The 17,970-nt window shown below is 37.9% G+C and overlaps 2 protein-coding genes across 3 annotated transcripts in view; one reads left to right on the plus strand and one right to left on the minus strand.

Annotated features, from left to right (window-relative positions):
* LOC123867306 (acid sphingomyelinase-like phosphodiesterase 3b) overlaps positions 1–17,970 on the minus strand; it is a 97,446-nt gene that overhangs the window by 9,800 nt on the left and 69,676 nt on the right. Inside the window, exons 2-5 of one of the 2 annotated variants that reach the window (XM_045909295.1) lie at positions 10,942–11,058; positions 8,730–8,795; positions 2,743–2,902; positions 743–948 (exon numbers count right to left, since the gene is read on the minus strand). In XM_045909295.1, the coding sequence (XP_045765251.1) occupies positions 743–948; positions 2,743–2,902; positions 8,730–8,795; positions 10,942–11,011 (502 nt within the window). In that variant the 5' untranslated portion in view covers positions 11,012–11,058. Of the gene's footprint in view, positions 1–742; positions 949–2,374; positions 2,499–2,742; positions 2,903–8,729; positions 8,796–10,941; positions 11,059–17,970 lie in introns of those variants that run through there. The other variant, XM_045909296.1, reaches the window with a different exon arrangement.
* Positions 11,356–12,465, plus strand: LOC123867718. Its single transcript, XM_045909894.1, has one exon. It carries the CDS (start codon positions 11,356–11,358, stop codon positions 12,463–12,465), a length of 1,110 nt encoding a protein of 369 aa, XP_045765850.1.

A 17,970-nucleotide genomic window follows, 5' to 3' on the forward strand; every position in this document is an offset into this window, starting at 1 on the left:
ATTTGAATTGCTAACATTCGCAAAAAGCCCTTCGCATTGATTGAATAAATATGGAAGGCTATGAATAAAATATTTTTTTATAATATTTGTCTAAAGTTGCTTCATACAAAATTGTTACTTGAAATATATGATACCTATAATAATATGATAACTGATAATTAAAAATAGCCATTAAGAAAGATTTAATATAATTATTTTAATGGGCTGTGATGATAACAATAGATTTAAATAATATTGTTAAAGAAAAAATTTAAAACTTTTTTTATACACAGGAAATGCCCGACCCCTCCATCAGGGAAACGGAGGGGTTATGCGGGGAATGTGTTCCTAATCTAATCTTTAAATGATCATACTGATCCCTGCCGTCGTATTTCCCAATGTTGTGTATATTATCATGATAACTAATATCCCTCTTTCCTCTCTAACTAAGAGAAACTAAGCCTGCGCTTACAGACTTGACAGAGGGAACTTGTTACAAAATATCAAGGCTTCGACGTCACTAGCAGGCGTCTAATGCTGCTACATTTTTTTTAAGTGAATATTAGCCATGACTAATACTCCCCTTTCCCCTCCAATTAAGCGTAAAGCTTGTGCCAGTAGTGGGTACGACCATACTGCAACAGGTGGATTTGAACACGCGACCTTTATGATTACAATCTGCTCCTTCAACCGTTGAGCTATCGAGGCTCTTCGTAGTAATGGGCTCCCAAATCTTTCAACATAATACTATAGTGGTACTTACCAGTCTCAAAACTCTGTAGTGCCTCTGTAGGTAACCACTGCATCCACATTTCAACAAGTCTCTTAGAAGGTGGTGGGTCGTTGTGTCCCAGCGCTGGGAATACGAACTGGCTGCTGAACGTCCTGCTGAGGATGTCTGTGACATTCCTCACAGCCTCCAGTTTCACCTCTTCATCTAGATGCTCCATTGATGACGAGAGAATATCTCTGTTTGAAGAAATATAAGATGTAAAAATATACATACCCACATACATACATACATACATAGACTGTTAAAATCATAACCCTTCCTTTTGGCTTTGCCGCAGTCGGGTAAACAAGTCGTGATTACAAAAAATAAATTAAAAACTACTACCCGGCTAAAAAGAACTAAAAGTTAAATTTTTCTTTCTAAATTTGAAAAAGGCGCCATGCATCTGCCATATTGAATTTTTTTCAAAAATTTTATAGCCAGTGTCATTCAGGATGGTAAAATTGCTCTTTTTGTACTCTTGTTATATAAGTTACTATTCTTTCTATTGTTCAAATACATCGATGTATATGGATGGGCCCTTCGAAGATAAAAAAACGCGCTCAAAAAGTCAATAGAATTTGCAAAAGTCTATTGACTTAGTCAATGACGATGACGTAAGATTCAAGCGTATTTTTGCGGACGGAATTGTATGGGAAAGGCTAATCCATATACATCGATGTTCAAATACAATTTTTCGACCCTAGAGATCTAATGCTAGAGATTCTTAATGTTAATACAAGTACTTTCTTTGACTCAAGATTGATCTGATTTACGATTAATAAATAATAGTTTTGGCTACCATACTGTTGTTTTCTTAACAACATTCATTTTTCCCCAACCTATTTCCCGTAAAACAATAGGCATGGAAAACCGTAAGGTCCGGCCATAATTTGACCGAAATCCCGATTAGAAAGCAACCTCACGCGTGCCATGAATATTGTGTATTGCCCTCTCTAATCTATGGCATGAGTGGTCACGATGCCAGATGTTACGGACTATTATTCAGAATAATGTCCGTAATTGTGTTTAGACATTATGGGTCAAAATTTGGCCATATATCGGGGAATGGTCTGGCTAAACATGATGGCTGCTTTAGCAAAATATGGCAATTGATTTTGGTTACTGCGCGAACGATAGTCACTACTCAGAATGGCTATAAATAGGGCATGAGACTTTTGCATTTATCCATAATTCCATTTTTCCTGGAATGTGTATATTTATAAAGTTATGTTTTTTTTTCTTTCGAAGCCAATCCTGCTACTCCTTTTATATATAAGGTGATTACTGGCTAGATTTTAATTTAGATTAATTTAGATTTAGAATGCACTATATTGTAGCTGTTGTAGTGTAGTTGTTGTATTGTGTATAGAGAGGCATATTCGCTAAGCGAATAATCTCTTAAAGTAAAGATTTTTTTTAAAAAAAGCTATTTTTATAGGAAAGGCAAACGATCCAACCTGTTTTGCATCCTAACTCTACAGCATACTCCAGTTGAAATGTCGCTTGGCTATGGATGCGGCAGCGCTCTGGATGTATAGCCTCGAGTTGTCACAGGTGTGGTCGCGGTAGCTGTAGCGACTCATGATTGTTGCGGTTATATTAGTTTATGATATTATTTACCCAGTCCACAATACAAATTCCAGTGTGTCCGGATGCCGCTCGGCCATGAATACGGCGGCGCTCTGTATGACAGGCCACGAACTGTCGCAGGTGTGGTCACGGTGGCGGCCATTGCGGTGGCTGTGTGGCGCCACCTTGCCGCAATTGTGTTAGTATAAGATATTTACCCAGTCCACAGCACGAATTCCAGTGTGTCGGGAATGGCCGCATTCATGGCCCAACGACATCCCGAGTCGGGATGTCGTTGGGCCATGAATGCGGCCGCGCTCTGGATGAGTGACCACGAACTGTCGCAGGTGTGGCCACGATGGTAGCCATTGCGGTGGCTGTGTGTTGACGCGTTGTCGCAGTAATTATAGGATATTTACCCAGTCCACAGTACAAATTCCAGTGTGTCCGGATGCCGCTCGGCCATGAATGCGGCGGCGCTCTGTATGAGAGGCCACGAGCTGTCGCAGGTGTGGTCGCGGTGGCGGCCATTGCGGTGGCTGTGTGGCGACTCGTTGTTCCCGCGGTTGTGTTTACAGCCTGCAAATTATACTATGTTAGAAGACATTCAAACAACTTGTAAACTCTCTTAACCACTGAAGGTGTTACAGATTGATCTTCACACAACTTGCAAAATTTCCTGCAAACTTTTTCAAACTATTGAAGATAAACAGATTTTAAAGCTTGATACAAAAAGCTCGTAACTGTGATATTGCAGTAACATTTTTGCATACATTAGTACCCAAGTTATAAAAGGACAACGAACTAACTGGTAAGGTAGTTTTAGGTATATACCTATACCTACCTAAATAAATTTCTTTACAATACAATACAGTATTATCAGCACAGTTAGTCGGCCCTTGAAACATGGTACATTTTTCGAAACATGGTAGTTTTTTTGTTAATATAACGAGAATGATAAATATAACATAATATAGATGGGAGAAATGGAAAACGGGGTTTTAATTTTTATATGACACGTTTCTCATCAGAATCCACCACTCTAAAGGGATATAAATTACATTACATAGCTGTAGATATAATAAATAATCAGTATTCATCCAGGACCACGATTTGACAGGTAAAATCCGTCTGTACTAAGCCAATGTTGTCATTCCTATCACATGTCGCTATCAAAATGCATATTAGAACATCGCTTCGGCTTGAGTTAGAGCAAATCTCGGTGTTACGATTCAAGTTGCTCCACAACGGATACGTGTAATGAATGGTAAGTGCCACCCCGCTAAGGCTTGGAACACACTGGGCCTTTTTAAAAATAAAAATAGTGAGCAACATGACGACCACCCTGGCGGAGTGGTAAGCACTGTGTTCTTATAAGTGAAAGGTCTCGGGTTCGATTCCTGGTACAGGCAATTTGCGAATTCATATTTTCTAAATTGCCACTGGTCTGGTCATTTGGCAGGTTGGTTACCACCCTACTGGCAAAGCCGTGCCGTCAAGCGATTTAGCTTTCTGGTAAGATGCCGTGTAGAAACCGATTACGGGTATGAGTTTAATGAAACTGCCATACCCCTTCCAAGTTAGCTTGCTTCTATCTTAGACTACATTATCACTTACCATAAGGTGGGATCGCAGTCAAGGGCTAACTTATTTCGGAATATTTTTTTAAACAATTGTAAATTAAAATTTATAACACCCTCGACAAGTGAAAGTTACAGTAACTAGAAAAGAGCTCATAACTTTCAAACGGCTGAACCGATTTTCTTGGATTATAGCTAAGAACACTCTCGATCAAGTCACCTTTCAAACAAAAACAAAAAAACTAAATTAAAATCGATTCATTTGTTAAGGAGCTACGATGCCACAGAAAGATACACAAACACACAGATACACACGTCAAACTTATAACACCCCTCTTTTTGGGTCGGGGGTTAAAAAATAGGGCATTGTACCTACGCTACGTATGCAAAACCCCTTATGATAAACTCTTTTCGTGACATATGTCTCTATACTAAACTTACTCGTACTGATATCGATTTGACTCTTGCAACATGATTGCTCGGAAATATGTATGAACCCACCCTAATTGTACGATTTGAGCTACATTTATCATTTCTAAACATTTTTCTTGTTTTCAATTTGAAACAAACAGATGTTTGTAGATGACTAAAAGTTCTTTAACATGATTTAGGCATAATGCATACGCGATACTTTTAGCATGGGCAATTGACAATTCAAACACATATCAGACAAGTGTAAATTAAAAATTCATAACACCCCCGACAAGTGAGGGTTACACTAATTAGAAAAGAGCTCATAACTTTCAAACGGCTGAACCAATTTTCTTGGATTATAGCTAAGAACACTCACGATCAAGCCACCTTTCAAAGAAAAAAAACTAAATTAAAATCAGTTCATTCGTTTAGGAGCTACGATGCCACAGACAGATACATAGATACACGTCAAACTTATAACACCCCTCTTTTTGGGTCGGGGGTTAAAAATATATAGAAAGATTTTTTCAAATAAACTTTTGCAAAGTGACTTTGAATCGTTACTGAATCTGCCATGGGTTCCTACTCGGTCTGCCAATCCGCACTTCGACAGCGTGGTGAACTATGGCCCAACCCTTCTCATTTCGATCCGTGAGATCCGTACTTAGTAGTGAGCCAGCTATGGGTTGATCATGAAGATGACGGTAATGATGAATTTTTTACCACTGTTTTATCATAATATTTCCTTATTAAATGGTTAAAAAAATTATTACGGACAGGAAATCTTGACTAATGTTAATAGAAAAACTTCGATTTTAATGGTAGTTTCATTATGAGGTCCTCTATAATGTATCTTAACAGTTTTCTTACAAAACTGGATGAAGAAATGTTTTCTTCTTTGATATCATTTTGGTATAATATTATTATTATCTATACTAATAAATAAAATTGGAGTGTCTGTCTGTAATTTCGAAATAACTACCTCATATTAAGCTCATATGGTTATTTGAACGATACCAACACCGAATCACACGTTTTTAAAATTTTTGTCTGTCTGTCTGTCTGTCTGTCTGTCTGTTTGAAAAGGGTAATCTTCGGAACGGCTGAACCGATTTTGACGGGATTTTCACAGACAAGTAGAGAATTGACCAGGGAGTAACATAGGCTACTTTTTTAACCGACTGTCAAAAAGGGAGTTGTGTTTTTCTACCTATGTACACGGAAATCTCCGAGATTTCTGAACCGATTTGCGTCATTTCTTTTTTAATCGATAGAGGAACTTTGCGACATTGTTTCATAAAAAATTTGGAGTCCAACTCCTCAATCCTGATGCTGCAGGGGATCTGACCAATCCACGCGGGCGAAGCTGCGGGCATCAGCTAGTGACAAAATAAAGTCGTCAAAAAGTACGCTCATAATGGCATACGTAGCATCGTAGCAAATCACGTAGACGCTCTACAATTTACCGTAGCCCCATACGTAACCGTTCAAGCGAGAGGAATCGATATACTCAGCGCTGTGAAGTGTAGGAAATTATCTTTTTAACAAAAAGCAATGTGGCCTCATTAGAAAGAAGCTATATGTTAATCATTTTCTTCTGCCACAGCATTGGACCACTGGGTCAAAAAAATATGTGAAACATTTAATTAAAATAAAAAAGCGGCCAAGTGCGAGTCGGACTCGCCCATGAAGGATTCCTTAGCAGCAAGTAACATCATATAAAAGTTCTTGTAGTTCCTTGTAACTTTGATCGATGTTTTAATAATACTGTACTGTGATTTATGACGTATTAAAAAAACTTACTAGATCTCGTTCAAACCAATTTTCGGTGGAAGTTTGCGTACATCATATATTTTTTTAGTTTTATCATTCTCTTATTTTAAAAATTACAGGGGGGGGGGTGTAAAAATTACATTTGGAAGTATCTCTCGCGCAAACTATTCAGTTTAGAAAAAAATGAAATTAAAAACCTCAATATCATTTTTGAAGTCCTATCCATAGATACCCCATATGTATGGGTTTGATGCAAAAAAAAATCAGTTTCAGTTCTAAGTATGGGGAACCCCCAAAATTTATTGCTTTTTTCTATTTTTGTGTGAAAATCTTAATACGGTTCACAGAATACATCTACTTACCAAGCTTTAACAGTATAGTCGCTACGCGAATATGTCACGCACAGAAGCATTGCATTGGAATTTGTCATCGCTTTTTAAAATACAACTGTATAAGCTTTGCCCGTCTAGTTTCATAAAACCTATGAATGCCACATAGAAACGATAAGGTGTAAGTTGTTTAATCTGATTGAATCTCACTGGTAAGTACCATAAGGTGAAATTCCGTCACGGGTTAACTTATCATTAAGTAAAAATGTGCTGTGTTGCGATTTCCCGCATGTTTTTGTATCGGGCAAGAATACATTGTCTACTCCTAGGCGCCTTGATTAATGTCTTTTTAACGTCAAACGCTGACACGCAAAAAACACTTTAATTTTTTTCTTTGAAGCATAATGTACATTCAGTACTTTATGCTTATTTATTTATTTTTTATGTAATAATTATACCTACTGGTTTATATTTCGCAATGTTCATAAGAATATGTTTGCATGTTTTATTGATAGATTGATAGAAGCATACAGATTTGCTTCTTATTTCAAGCATTTCTTTGAAACACAGTCAGTATTTCAGTCAGTAAAACTCTGCTTGATTAGAATATACAATAGACTTCGAAAAGATATAAGATAATTAAAAAAAAAATCGTGTTTCCTTTTCCTAAACTATCAGTAAAATCTCATAATTGGTCAAAATATTATTATCGTTTATGACAATATGACACGAGGCATTTCCATGCTGTTTCGTTATTCATAGCGTAAATATTTATGTCCGAACATTAATCTCTATTTTCTAAACAAAAATTGAAGTTTAAAAATCTGATTACACCAGGATTGCATGTTTCAAACAATAAACTTTCCCTGTATTTTCCCTTATAATTATGGCATAATTACAAAATAGTCGTATGTGCGTACTTATTTTTGTAAAAATACCTATCGGATCGGTAAATATTTCGACACTATACGTCGCACTTCACACTAATATTATAAAGGCGAAAGTTTGTGTATATGTGTGTGTGTGTATGTTTGTTACTCCTTCACGCAATAACCACTTGACGGATTTAGCTGAAATTTAGAATGGAGATAGATAATATCCTGGATTAGCACATAGGCTACTTTTCATCCCGGAAAATCAAAGAGATCCCACGGGATTTCGAGAAACCTAAATCCACGCGGACCAAGTCGCGGGCGTCAGCTAGTAAGAAATAATAGTCAGCATATTTTGTTGATCGATCGATCTTACATAGTGCATACTGTATGCCATATCGAGTTGCAGGTAGAAGCCAATTAAGGATATGGGTTTGCACAACTACCGTCTGTTTACTTAGCCAGGTCAGCGCCTTCCATTTGCATCATATACCTACCATACAGTAATCAAATCAGAGCCTTGGGTACATTGCACTTGCACAGAGCTTCACAATCGATCCGTGCCATGAACCATTATCATGATCATAATCCTAATTGAAAAATCCTATTACAATGTAAATGATTATTTAAATGATAAGAAAGCTTGGGAATAAGTTGCCAAACAGCTTTGATAGTTCCAATAAGTACATATAAGAGATTTTGTAAATAAAAAAAAGAACACCCGGCTGAGTTTGTTGTAGGCTCTTCTCAGACTCGGGCGCGTTTGCAACCCTCGTAGCTTTAGTTTTAAGTTTACGTGATCAATGATCACCATTGTATCATCTTACAAATCTAACAATTTTGAGTATCAAAAGGTCTAATGGTACCTACTTTGAATAATGATTTTGGGTTTGAGTTTGAAACTCTATAGATGTTCACAGCTGGAAAATAGGGATTTCCACATGCTACGGTCTTGCGCCATGCCGCATGCATCTAACAGCTTCCTGCGATTCGTTTGATGTCGTATGCCTACCTTGTGGGAGGGTCTTTCAACCCTGCACTTTCCGGTACGAGGTCGCCATTTTAGCAACTTGAGACCTCAAATTCTATCGATTTTACGAACTATCAGTGCCTTTCCCATTGTAAATTCAGCTTCGAATCCTTGGTTGGTTACTTTGGATCTCCTACGGATCTCCTCGTTTCTGATTTGATCACGAGACTATATCATTACTTATTTTATAACCGTGAGATCGCAGTCAAGAGCAAACTTGTAATAAATAAAAAAATTCAGAAACCTTAAAGCTTTGATTTACATTACCACAACGGAAACATTAAACAAAAATGTTTATTATATAATTTAGTAATAAAAAGTCCGCACAAACAGACATTAAAATGCGGCAAAATACAAAATACATTCCAACTTTAAAAATTAAAAGGAAATTTTCGGTTTCCAACTCACCTCTATGGAGCTCCGGGGAGTTGTGGAACGGGTCATAATGAAGATCGGTGATGTGCCAAAAGTAACCTGGGAAGAAAATTTGAATTTAGTACGCGCTGATTTGAACTTTCGCGCTTTTTTTAACCCCCGACCCAAAAAGACTAAATATTTGAACAAAAATCTGGCAACCATAGATACAAATATAAGTTTCTGGAACGTGTTTACAAAAACTAATTGAGTTTGATTGGGTAGTATTCAAATGAGAGCCCAATTATAGTACGCGACAGGTTGACATGGCAATCACTCAAACTCAGCATAAAACAATTTCAAATTACTATGTACTCGTATTAATATTAAAGCTGAGCAAAGCGTAATGTATATTTTTAATGCTTATAAACAAAATTTCCACAAAAATGTTTTTATACGGCATCAAAGTTACTCAGTACTAAAACAAACTTTTGAAACAAAAGCGCACGGAACTTGAGGCAGTATTTTTGTAAGGCCTAAACAATAACTGGGGATCTTGTTTGGTAATCAGAAACAAAACAAAAACAAAAGTCCGGACATGAATATAAAATAGCATGAAAGTTGTTTCGAATAACATGCCATATTATATTATTTACCACAGGGTCTAAGAGTTCTTAAGTAATTTCCAAGAGATGGGAGCTAAAAGCTAAGAGTTGTTAGGTGTTTTTTGTGGGAATTGTATGGTATCACAACCCACATACCTTACCCATATTTCATACCCAAGCGAATGCGCACAGTATTTTTGTTGGTTTTAGGTTTGTCTATCAATCACTCCGCAACGGAGCATCGGATCGACGTGATTTTTGCGTGGATATGGTTTTGTTTTACTTTTTATTCCAGGAAATCAAAGTGTTCCCATAGAATATCCTCAAAAATCTAAATGCGCGCTGATGAAGTTGTGAGCACCATCTACTTGGTCTACTATTTGATATGATTGCCTTCAAATGCAAGCTATATCATAATCGAACTAGCTTATGCTTATTACAGCTTATTATCTACACACATTTCAAACCCCTATTTTACCCATTGGGTTGAAATTTCGAAAATCCTTTCTTAGCGGATGTCTACGTCATAATAGCTATCTGCAATTTTAACCCCCGACCCAAAAAGACGGGTGTTATAAGTTTGACGTGTGTACCTGCGTATCTGTGTATCTGTCTGTGGCATCGTAGCTCCTAAACGAATGAACCAATTTTAATTTAGTTTTTTTTTGTATGAAAGGTGGCTTGATCGAGAGTGTTCTTAGCTATAATCGAAGAAAATCGGTTCAGCCGTTTGAAAGTTATCAGCTCTTTTTTAGTTTTCTTATAGAGGTTTTTGTGTCGGGGGGTTTTTAAATTTTAAGTTGTAAATGATTATACCCCGATTTGTTCAGTAGTTTGAGCTGTGCGTTGATAGATTAGTCAGCCAATAAGTCAGTCACCTTTTCCTTTTAAATATTTAGAAAAAATCAGCGCTTCAAAATCAGTCCATATAACATTTACTCTTCGTCGAGGAAACTGTCCTCCGGTCTCGCTGCGTAACAATCAGCTACCACAAAGCGACAACGTTAGGTACCTGGGAATGCACTTAGATAGAAGGCTAACCTGGAAGAAACATGTCCAAATAAAGAGGGATGAGATCTATCATAGATATAGAGGATTGTACTGGATGCTCTCAAGGAACTCCAGACTCTCTCTAGACAACAAGTTACTGATATACAAAGCAATAATAAAGCCAATATGGTCATATGGCATACAACTTTGGAAATCAGCATGCAACTCCAATATTCAAATTATACAAAGAGCTCAAAATTATATTTTGAAACAACTGTCCAATGCGCCATGGTTCCTACAAATATCGGAAATTCATGAGCACTTAAACATTAACACAGTAAAGGAAGAAATTCTAACTTATAGTTGCAACTACAAAACAAGGCTTACTAACCACCCAAATCGCCTGGCAGTGCAGCTGACAATGCCACAGGCAATCCGTCGACTAAAGAGAAAGCATATACTAGACATTTAGCTGAGACTTATGGAGTTTTCCCGCTGGGGAAGTTTTCTCCTAATGAACGCCAACTTCCTCCAACCAATCTGCTCATACTCCACCGACTGATCGCATGATAAGGCAACCCCTCAAAAAAAAAAAAAAAAAAAGAAAAGGCAGATAGGTCACAGGCCGGAGAAAGGTAAGTTGTAAGTTGGCAAGTAAAAAAAGAACTTACAAATCTTAGCGTGCGTGAGGTCGAGCCACAGCAGGCTGGTGATGTAAAGAGCGAGGCTACTGGGCGTCATGTTACGAGATTACATTGTGGTGTGCCTGCATCATCCCTTCACATCGCCTGTGGACAATGGGAATAATTCAATTAAAATACAGTTAAAATACAATATGGTAGAGTGTGGTTAAATACAGTATGGAGGTTCAGATGCATATTGGTAGACGTCACACACCTTTGAGAACACTATATTATAGAATGCCTGCCTAAAAGTTCTCTATAATGCTCTCAAAGTTTAAAATATCGTGTGTGATTTCCATTATTCAGTCGCCTTCTAGTTGTCTCAGTCGCCTTCTAGTTGTCTCTGTGGTCAGGCGCGTTTTTTGTGCGAGTAATGTGGTGTGTGGTCCAAGCGCATACGCGATGGCGAGCAATCTTATAATAAATGAATTTATGACGTTCATTCAGAACAAGATCGACTGTCTCGATGAGTTATCCATAGTGCAAATTTGTGTATCTAGTTTTTCTGACGATGAGATTGAAACCGGCAACGTTCTTTTTGAAAATACGGGAGGAATAACTAGAAATATCCAAAGAAAGGGAGAGGACAAGAACAAGAAGAATATTAAGGATGTCATTAAGAGACTAAAAGAAACAGACCCGACGCTGCAACCAATATTTGTTGCAAAGGATTTAAACCGCCTACCACCTGTTACTTTTGAGCATGTTGACGTGACTCGGCTACTAAAAGACCTAAGTGCCATGAAAAGCGAGCTTCAAAATATTCGTAGTGAAACTGTCTCGAAAACTGAATTTACTCAATTTCAAACGAAAATCAGCTCGGATATATCTCAGCTTCTGACTTGTACTAAAAAACCTGACCAAATTACGTCCCCGAAATCCCGAGATCCAAGAGTGACACCGAAGAAAATAATTTCAACACCGTCTGATAAGGATGCATTGTCGCCTGTACTTGTACCACAACGCAACCGTGCGAGCTCCATCGAGACCGTGTTCACTCCGACCTATCGTGATATTGTGCAACGTCCGCTGCGGCAGGCGAGTACAAACTTTATGCAAGCGCGCCGTTCGGGTCACGATCGCGTGGCATCGAAAATTCCACTGACCGGTCGTGAAGCAAATATTGCTACCTCCTCCGTCGTCGACGACGACTTTAAGTTAGTGATTCGTAAGAAAACTAAGCTTAAAAATATGCGTGGCACATTGCAGAACTCGGCTCGAATTTTAGTAAGCGAGTCTAAAAGTGCCATTTACTTGTCTCGGGCTAAAAAGAGTACGACTGACGACGACATTAAAAACCATATTAGAGACATGAACCAAGAATGCTACAGCGTTGAATTGTTGAAACAAAATCATGACGTAGATTTTAATTCTTATAAAATAGTGGTTCCTAGCAGCCAGCTGAGTACCTTCTTGAATAGTGACTTTTGGCCTAAGGGCTTAGTGTTTCGTCGCTTCAGAGATCGTAATGCGCAAAGCGCTGCCGCTACTAACAATAAAATTAATGGATAGTACGCCTAAAAATAATAATTACATAACCTTAGCGTCTTTTAATTGTAAGTCTGTAAAACGGTCTGCGCCGCATGTGCGGCACTTGTGTCAAAAGGTCGACATAATCGCCCTCCAAGAAACTTGGCTGCTGCCTCACGACATCAATTTCGTAAATGAAATTGATAAGGATTTTAGCTGTTATTCGAAATCTTCGGTAGACACCTCTGTCGGCGTGTTGCGCGGCAGACCGTACGGAGGGCTAGCGTTAATGTGGCGCAGATCAATCTTTCCGGATGTCACAATAGTGGATTGCAATAGTGATAGATTAATTGCTGTTAAAATTAGGACCCATAACTGTGATATGTTAGTATTTAGTATTTATATGCCTTGTGATAGTGATAAAGTAGATGATTTAATTGAATTTACGAGCTGTCTGTCGCAACTTAATGCTATTGTTAGTGACAGTAATATAGAAGTTGTTTTTGCTTTGGGCGATTTTAACGCGCATCCCTGCGCCCGCTTCGGCCGGGAACTTTTTGAATTTTGTTCGGCCGAGTCTTGGGTGTGTGCGGACGTAGATCTACTAGGGTTAAACTCTAATACTTATACTTTTATGTGTGAATCGAGTGGCTCAAGAAGATGGCTCGACCACTGTTTAGGCACGGAGGCGGCGTTTAGAATAATAAAAGGTATAAGTGTTGTCAATGATATAAACTGGTCAGACCACTTTCCGCTGCTGATAGATATAAATATTGACGTCATTGTAAAAAAAGTAGAATGTAATATAGGCAATACCCGTAACAATAGCAGAATTCTCTGGAATAATAGAAATCTCGACCAGATTAATCAATACGGAGAATTTTGCTATAGAGAATTAAAACTAGTTACCTATCCTAGTCATTTCGATAGCTGTGATAAAGATAACTGTGATACGTTAGAGTGTAAGTTTATTATTGACAATATGTATGATGATCTGATAAGTGTTTTACAGGCCGGAGCCGACTTAAGTTGTTCTCGCACCGGTGCAGGACAAAAAGGTAGACAGATCGCTGGTTGGAACTACCATGTAAAATCAAGTCATGAACAAGCTCGACTGTATTTTAGATGGTGGATTGACGCTGGTAAACCTGGCCATGGACTTATATATGAAAATATGTTAAAATTTAGAAAAGTATTTAAAAGCAAATTAAAATGGTGCCAAAGAAATGAAGAAATGATAAAGATGGATATAATAGCTGAAAATAGGGATAAAAAGAACTTTCCTAAATTCTGGAAAGCCACTAAAAGCCTTCAACATAAAGATGTCCTACCTGTGTCGGTGAATAATGAACAGGACCCGAACAGGATCGCTGACATGTTTGCTAATCATTTTAAAGTCCAACCCATGGAAGTAGGTGGTGAGCAAAATGCTGAGGCCATTGCCTCCGATACAACCTTACAGCAAAAGTCGTCTGGCGATCTAAATAATATTTTTACCCCTGATAACATTGCGAAAACTGTAAGATGTATAAAACGTGGGAAATCTCCGGGACACGATGGCCTCAGCATTGAGCACATACTCTATGCCAGTGATGAAGTTTATCGGGTCCTGTCCATTATATTTAATTTATGCTTAAAGCACAGCTACTTACCAAAGGGCCTCATGAAAACGATAGTAGCCCCCATCGTAAAAAATAGAACCGGCGATCTGTCTAATCTTACCAACTATAGACCCATATCGTTAGGCACTATTGTCGGAAAAATACTGGAAAGGCTCTTACAACCCGAACTGACTGGGAACTTTAATATTGACGATGCTCAGTTTGGTTTTCGTGCTGGACTCTCTACAGATTCAGCCATTTTAAGTCTCAAATATACTGTGAACTATTATGTTAATAGGGATACTTCAGTATATGCATGCTTTTTAGACCTAAGCCGGGCATTTGACCTCGTTAACTACAAAATATTATGGCGTAAACTTGATGGTCATGTACCGAAAAAATTAATGAACTTGTGGAGATTTTGGTACGAAAACCAAACCAACTACGTAAAATGGGGCGACGCACTCTCTAGTGAATATAGGCTAGAGTGTGGCGTACGTCAAGGAGGGCTGACGTCTCCGGATCTATTTAACCTCTACATCAATGACCTTATTGGGAGACTGAGAAGTACCAAAGTCGGTTGCCATATTGGTAACGTCTGCGTTAACAATTTGAGCTACGCTGACGACATGGTGCTTCTCAGCCCCTCAATAAACGGGCTTAGAAAACTGCTCAGTATTTGTGACCAGTTCGCTAAAGAACATGGCCTCAAATACAATGTAGCGAAAACCGAAATGCTCATTTTCAAAGCGGGTAAGGGTCCGGAGACCGTTCCGCCGGTATTTTTGAATGGGTCGTCAGTTCGGGTTGTTAAGAGCTTTAAATACCTGGGTCATATTCTAACAGATGACATAAAGGATGATAAAGATATGGAGAGGGAGCGCAGGGCTCTCTCGGTGCGGGCTAACATGATAGCGCGCAGATTCGCGCGTTGCTCCGATGACGTGAAGGTGACGTTATTTAAAGCTTTTTGTCAATGTTTTTACACATGTCAACTGTGGACAAAGTTTACCAAGCGCAGCTATAATGCGCTTAGGATACAATATAACAACGCCTTCCGCATCCTAATGAAGCATCCGCGTTTCTGCAGTGCTAAAGCCATGTTTGCTGCGGCGAGGGTCCCTGACTTCTTCGCCATACTCAGAGCAAGGACGGCTTCCTTCTGGGAAAGACTAAGACACAGTACTAACTCCATCTTGTGTGCTGTTAACGAAGATCTGAGTAATCCTTTTTCTAAAAATTGGTCAAACCTGCATCGGTGCGACAACAACAGCTTTATTTAGATTAGTTTACACTATGTATATCTACATTAAGCTGTATATTATTTTGTGTTTTTTCTTTTTCTTTTTGTTTGTTATGGGTTGTCTTGTGACTTATATTGCCTGAAATAAAAATTATTATTATTATTATTATATTATTATTAGTATAGAATGTAACGGCGTGATATTTAGTCGACTAGTTTCGAACCCATCCGGCGTCTCTTTTTCGTAGGGACTCAGATCGCTGCGCATCGCGATTCTCAAACTCAGTCTGACATTATACTCGTAGAGAACTTTCAGACATGCAGGGTTTTTCACGATATTTTTTTCATGAAATTTGCATATTATTGTAAAAGAGCAACCGCCGAGTTTCTTGCTGGTTCTTCTCGGTACGAATAGCATTCCGAACCAGTGGTAAATTATTATGACGAATCAAAAGCACTTGTAAAAGTCTATTTGAATAAAAATTTATTCTATTTAAATTCTAGAACCGTGATAAGCTAGTGGTTAAGACGTCCACCTCCTATTCGGAAAGTCGGAGGTTCAATCCTCGGTAAGCACCTCGTGTGTGGTTTCATAATACCTATTGTTATAACTGACATGGTTATTATAAAGAGACATGGTAGGTAGGTATTACAAATTTGACAAAGCTTGAATTCACTACCCAATTATTTACTTTACATAATTTTACTGTACAACATTTGTAAACCCTTTCATGAGGCTGATATTTTAAACCACAGCCATTACATACAATATTATTATCATTAAAATTATTTTATACGAGCACCACACGCTTAATGCAAATCAATTTGCACGAAATTGATAGTTTTGTACCAGAAACCGCAGTTTTAAATTAATATTACTAGTATTAATACGCATTTTAGTTGAAAAGCCTACCCATTAAAAGCTAATCTGAATCAAATTTTGTATGAAATTATTTCAATAATACAAAACATGACAGCTGACAGCTAAGCTAACGTAATCACTAATTGGATTGGTAAGCTATATATTATGTAGATTTATATTGTGTATTTTATTACATGGTTTAGCTATAATCATAATTATTATTCCATGAATTACTAACTGACACGCCCTCGTTTCACTTGTGTAGGATTTTTGACAATTATATAGAGAAAACCTACATGGAAAATTTCAAACTCCTAGATCCAGCTGCAGTGGGCTGAGTTGTATGTTGACTAAAGGTTTATTTTGTATTCTATCGCCATAGTATTAGTATTAATTAAAATTTGATAATTCGACAAGAAATACATACGCACATTATTTTATTGCAATTCGTTGTATCGAAATATCGTTTCTATTTACACTATGTAAGTCGTTTAGAACCTTAATGATCATATATCGCGTGGCACGGTTATGCATATTATACGTTAGAGTGTGAGGCAAGTTTATAGAAAAAGTAAGGCATGTGTGCGACAGATTTTTGATGCAATAGCTTCGCAGAATTGCTTCTCGAATTCTGGGGCCGACCGTACGTCAGCGACCGTACATAATATTATGTAGGTAAGGTTTTTGTATAAAACTCAAGCGTACTTGATCTACTATACATGATATACATATGAAAGCTTTCAAACATTGATGTTTAGGGAGTAGATTGGACGGGACAGCCAACAAACATCTCTATTAAGTGAGTTGAACATAAAAAACAGCAGTCACGCTTGAGACACTCGGAACTATGTATACTATGTATAGTCAAAGGTCTTAAGTCATTTAGCACCTTAATGATCATAATATTCGCGTGGCACGATTATGCATAGGCATGTGTTAGAGTGTGAGGCGTGTTTATAGAAAAAGGTCATATTATGTGCGACAGATTTTTTTTGCAATAGCTTTGCGGAATTGCTACTCGAATTCTGAGGCCGACCGTACGTCATTGACCGTACATAATATTATGGAGGTAAGGTTTTTTCTCTAAAACTCAAGCTTATATGATCTATATACATATGAAAGCTTTCAAACATTGATGTTTAGGGAGTAGATTGGACGGGACAGCCAACAAACATCTCTATTAAGTGAGTTGAACATAAATATAAACAACAGTCACGCTCGAGACACTCGGAACTATGTATACTATGTATAGTCAAAGGTCTTAAGTCATTTAGCACCTTAATGATCATAATATTCGCGTGGCACGATTATGCATAGGCATGTGTTAGAGTGTGAGGCAAGTTTATAGAAAAAGTAAGGCATGTGTGCGACAGATTTTTGATGCAATAGCTTCGCAGAATTGCTACTCGAATTCTGAGGCCGACTGTACATCAGCGACCGTACATAATATTATGTAGGTAAGGTTTTTGTATAAAACTCAAGCTTACATGATCTATATACATATGAAAGCTTTCAAACATTGATGTTTAGGGACTAGATTGGACGGGACAGCCAACAAACATCTCTATTAAGTGAGTTGAACATAAATATAAACAGCAGTCACGCTCGAGACACTCGGAACGGTCAGTGTGACGGACAAATGGGTGCTTGACACGAGTCACTGGAACCACTCCATATCGTGTGTGGCCCGAGCTATGAGAGAACATCCCTTAAATAAGTAATAATTACTACTTATCTTACTATCAGATCACACTATCCATACTAATATTATAAATACGAAAGTCTGTCTGTCTGCCTGTCCGTCTATCCATCTGTTTGTCTGTCGTGTGTCTCAAGAAAAA

Source organism: Maniola jurtina, chromosome 8 (assembly GCF_905333055.1).
Source record: "Maniola jurtina chromosome 8, ilManJurt1.1, whole genome shotgun sequence".
NCBI classification, from domain to species: domain Eukaryota; kingdom Metazoa; phylum Arthropoda; class Insecta; order Lepidoptera; family Nymphalidae; genus Maniola; species Maniola jurtina.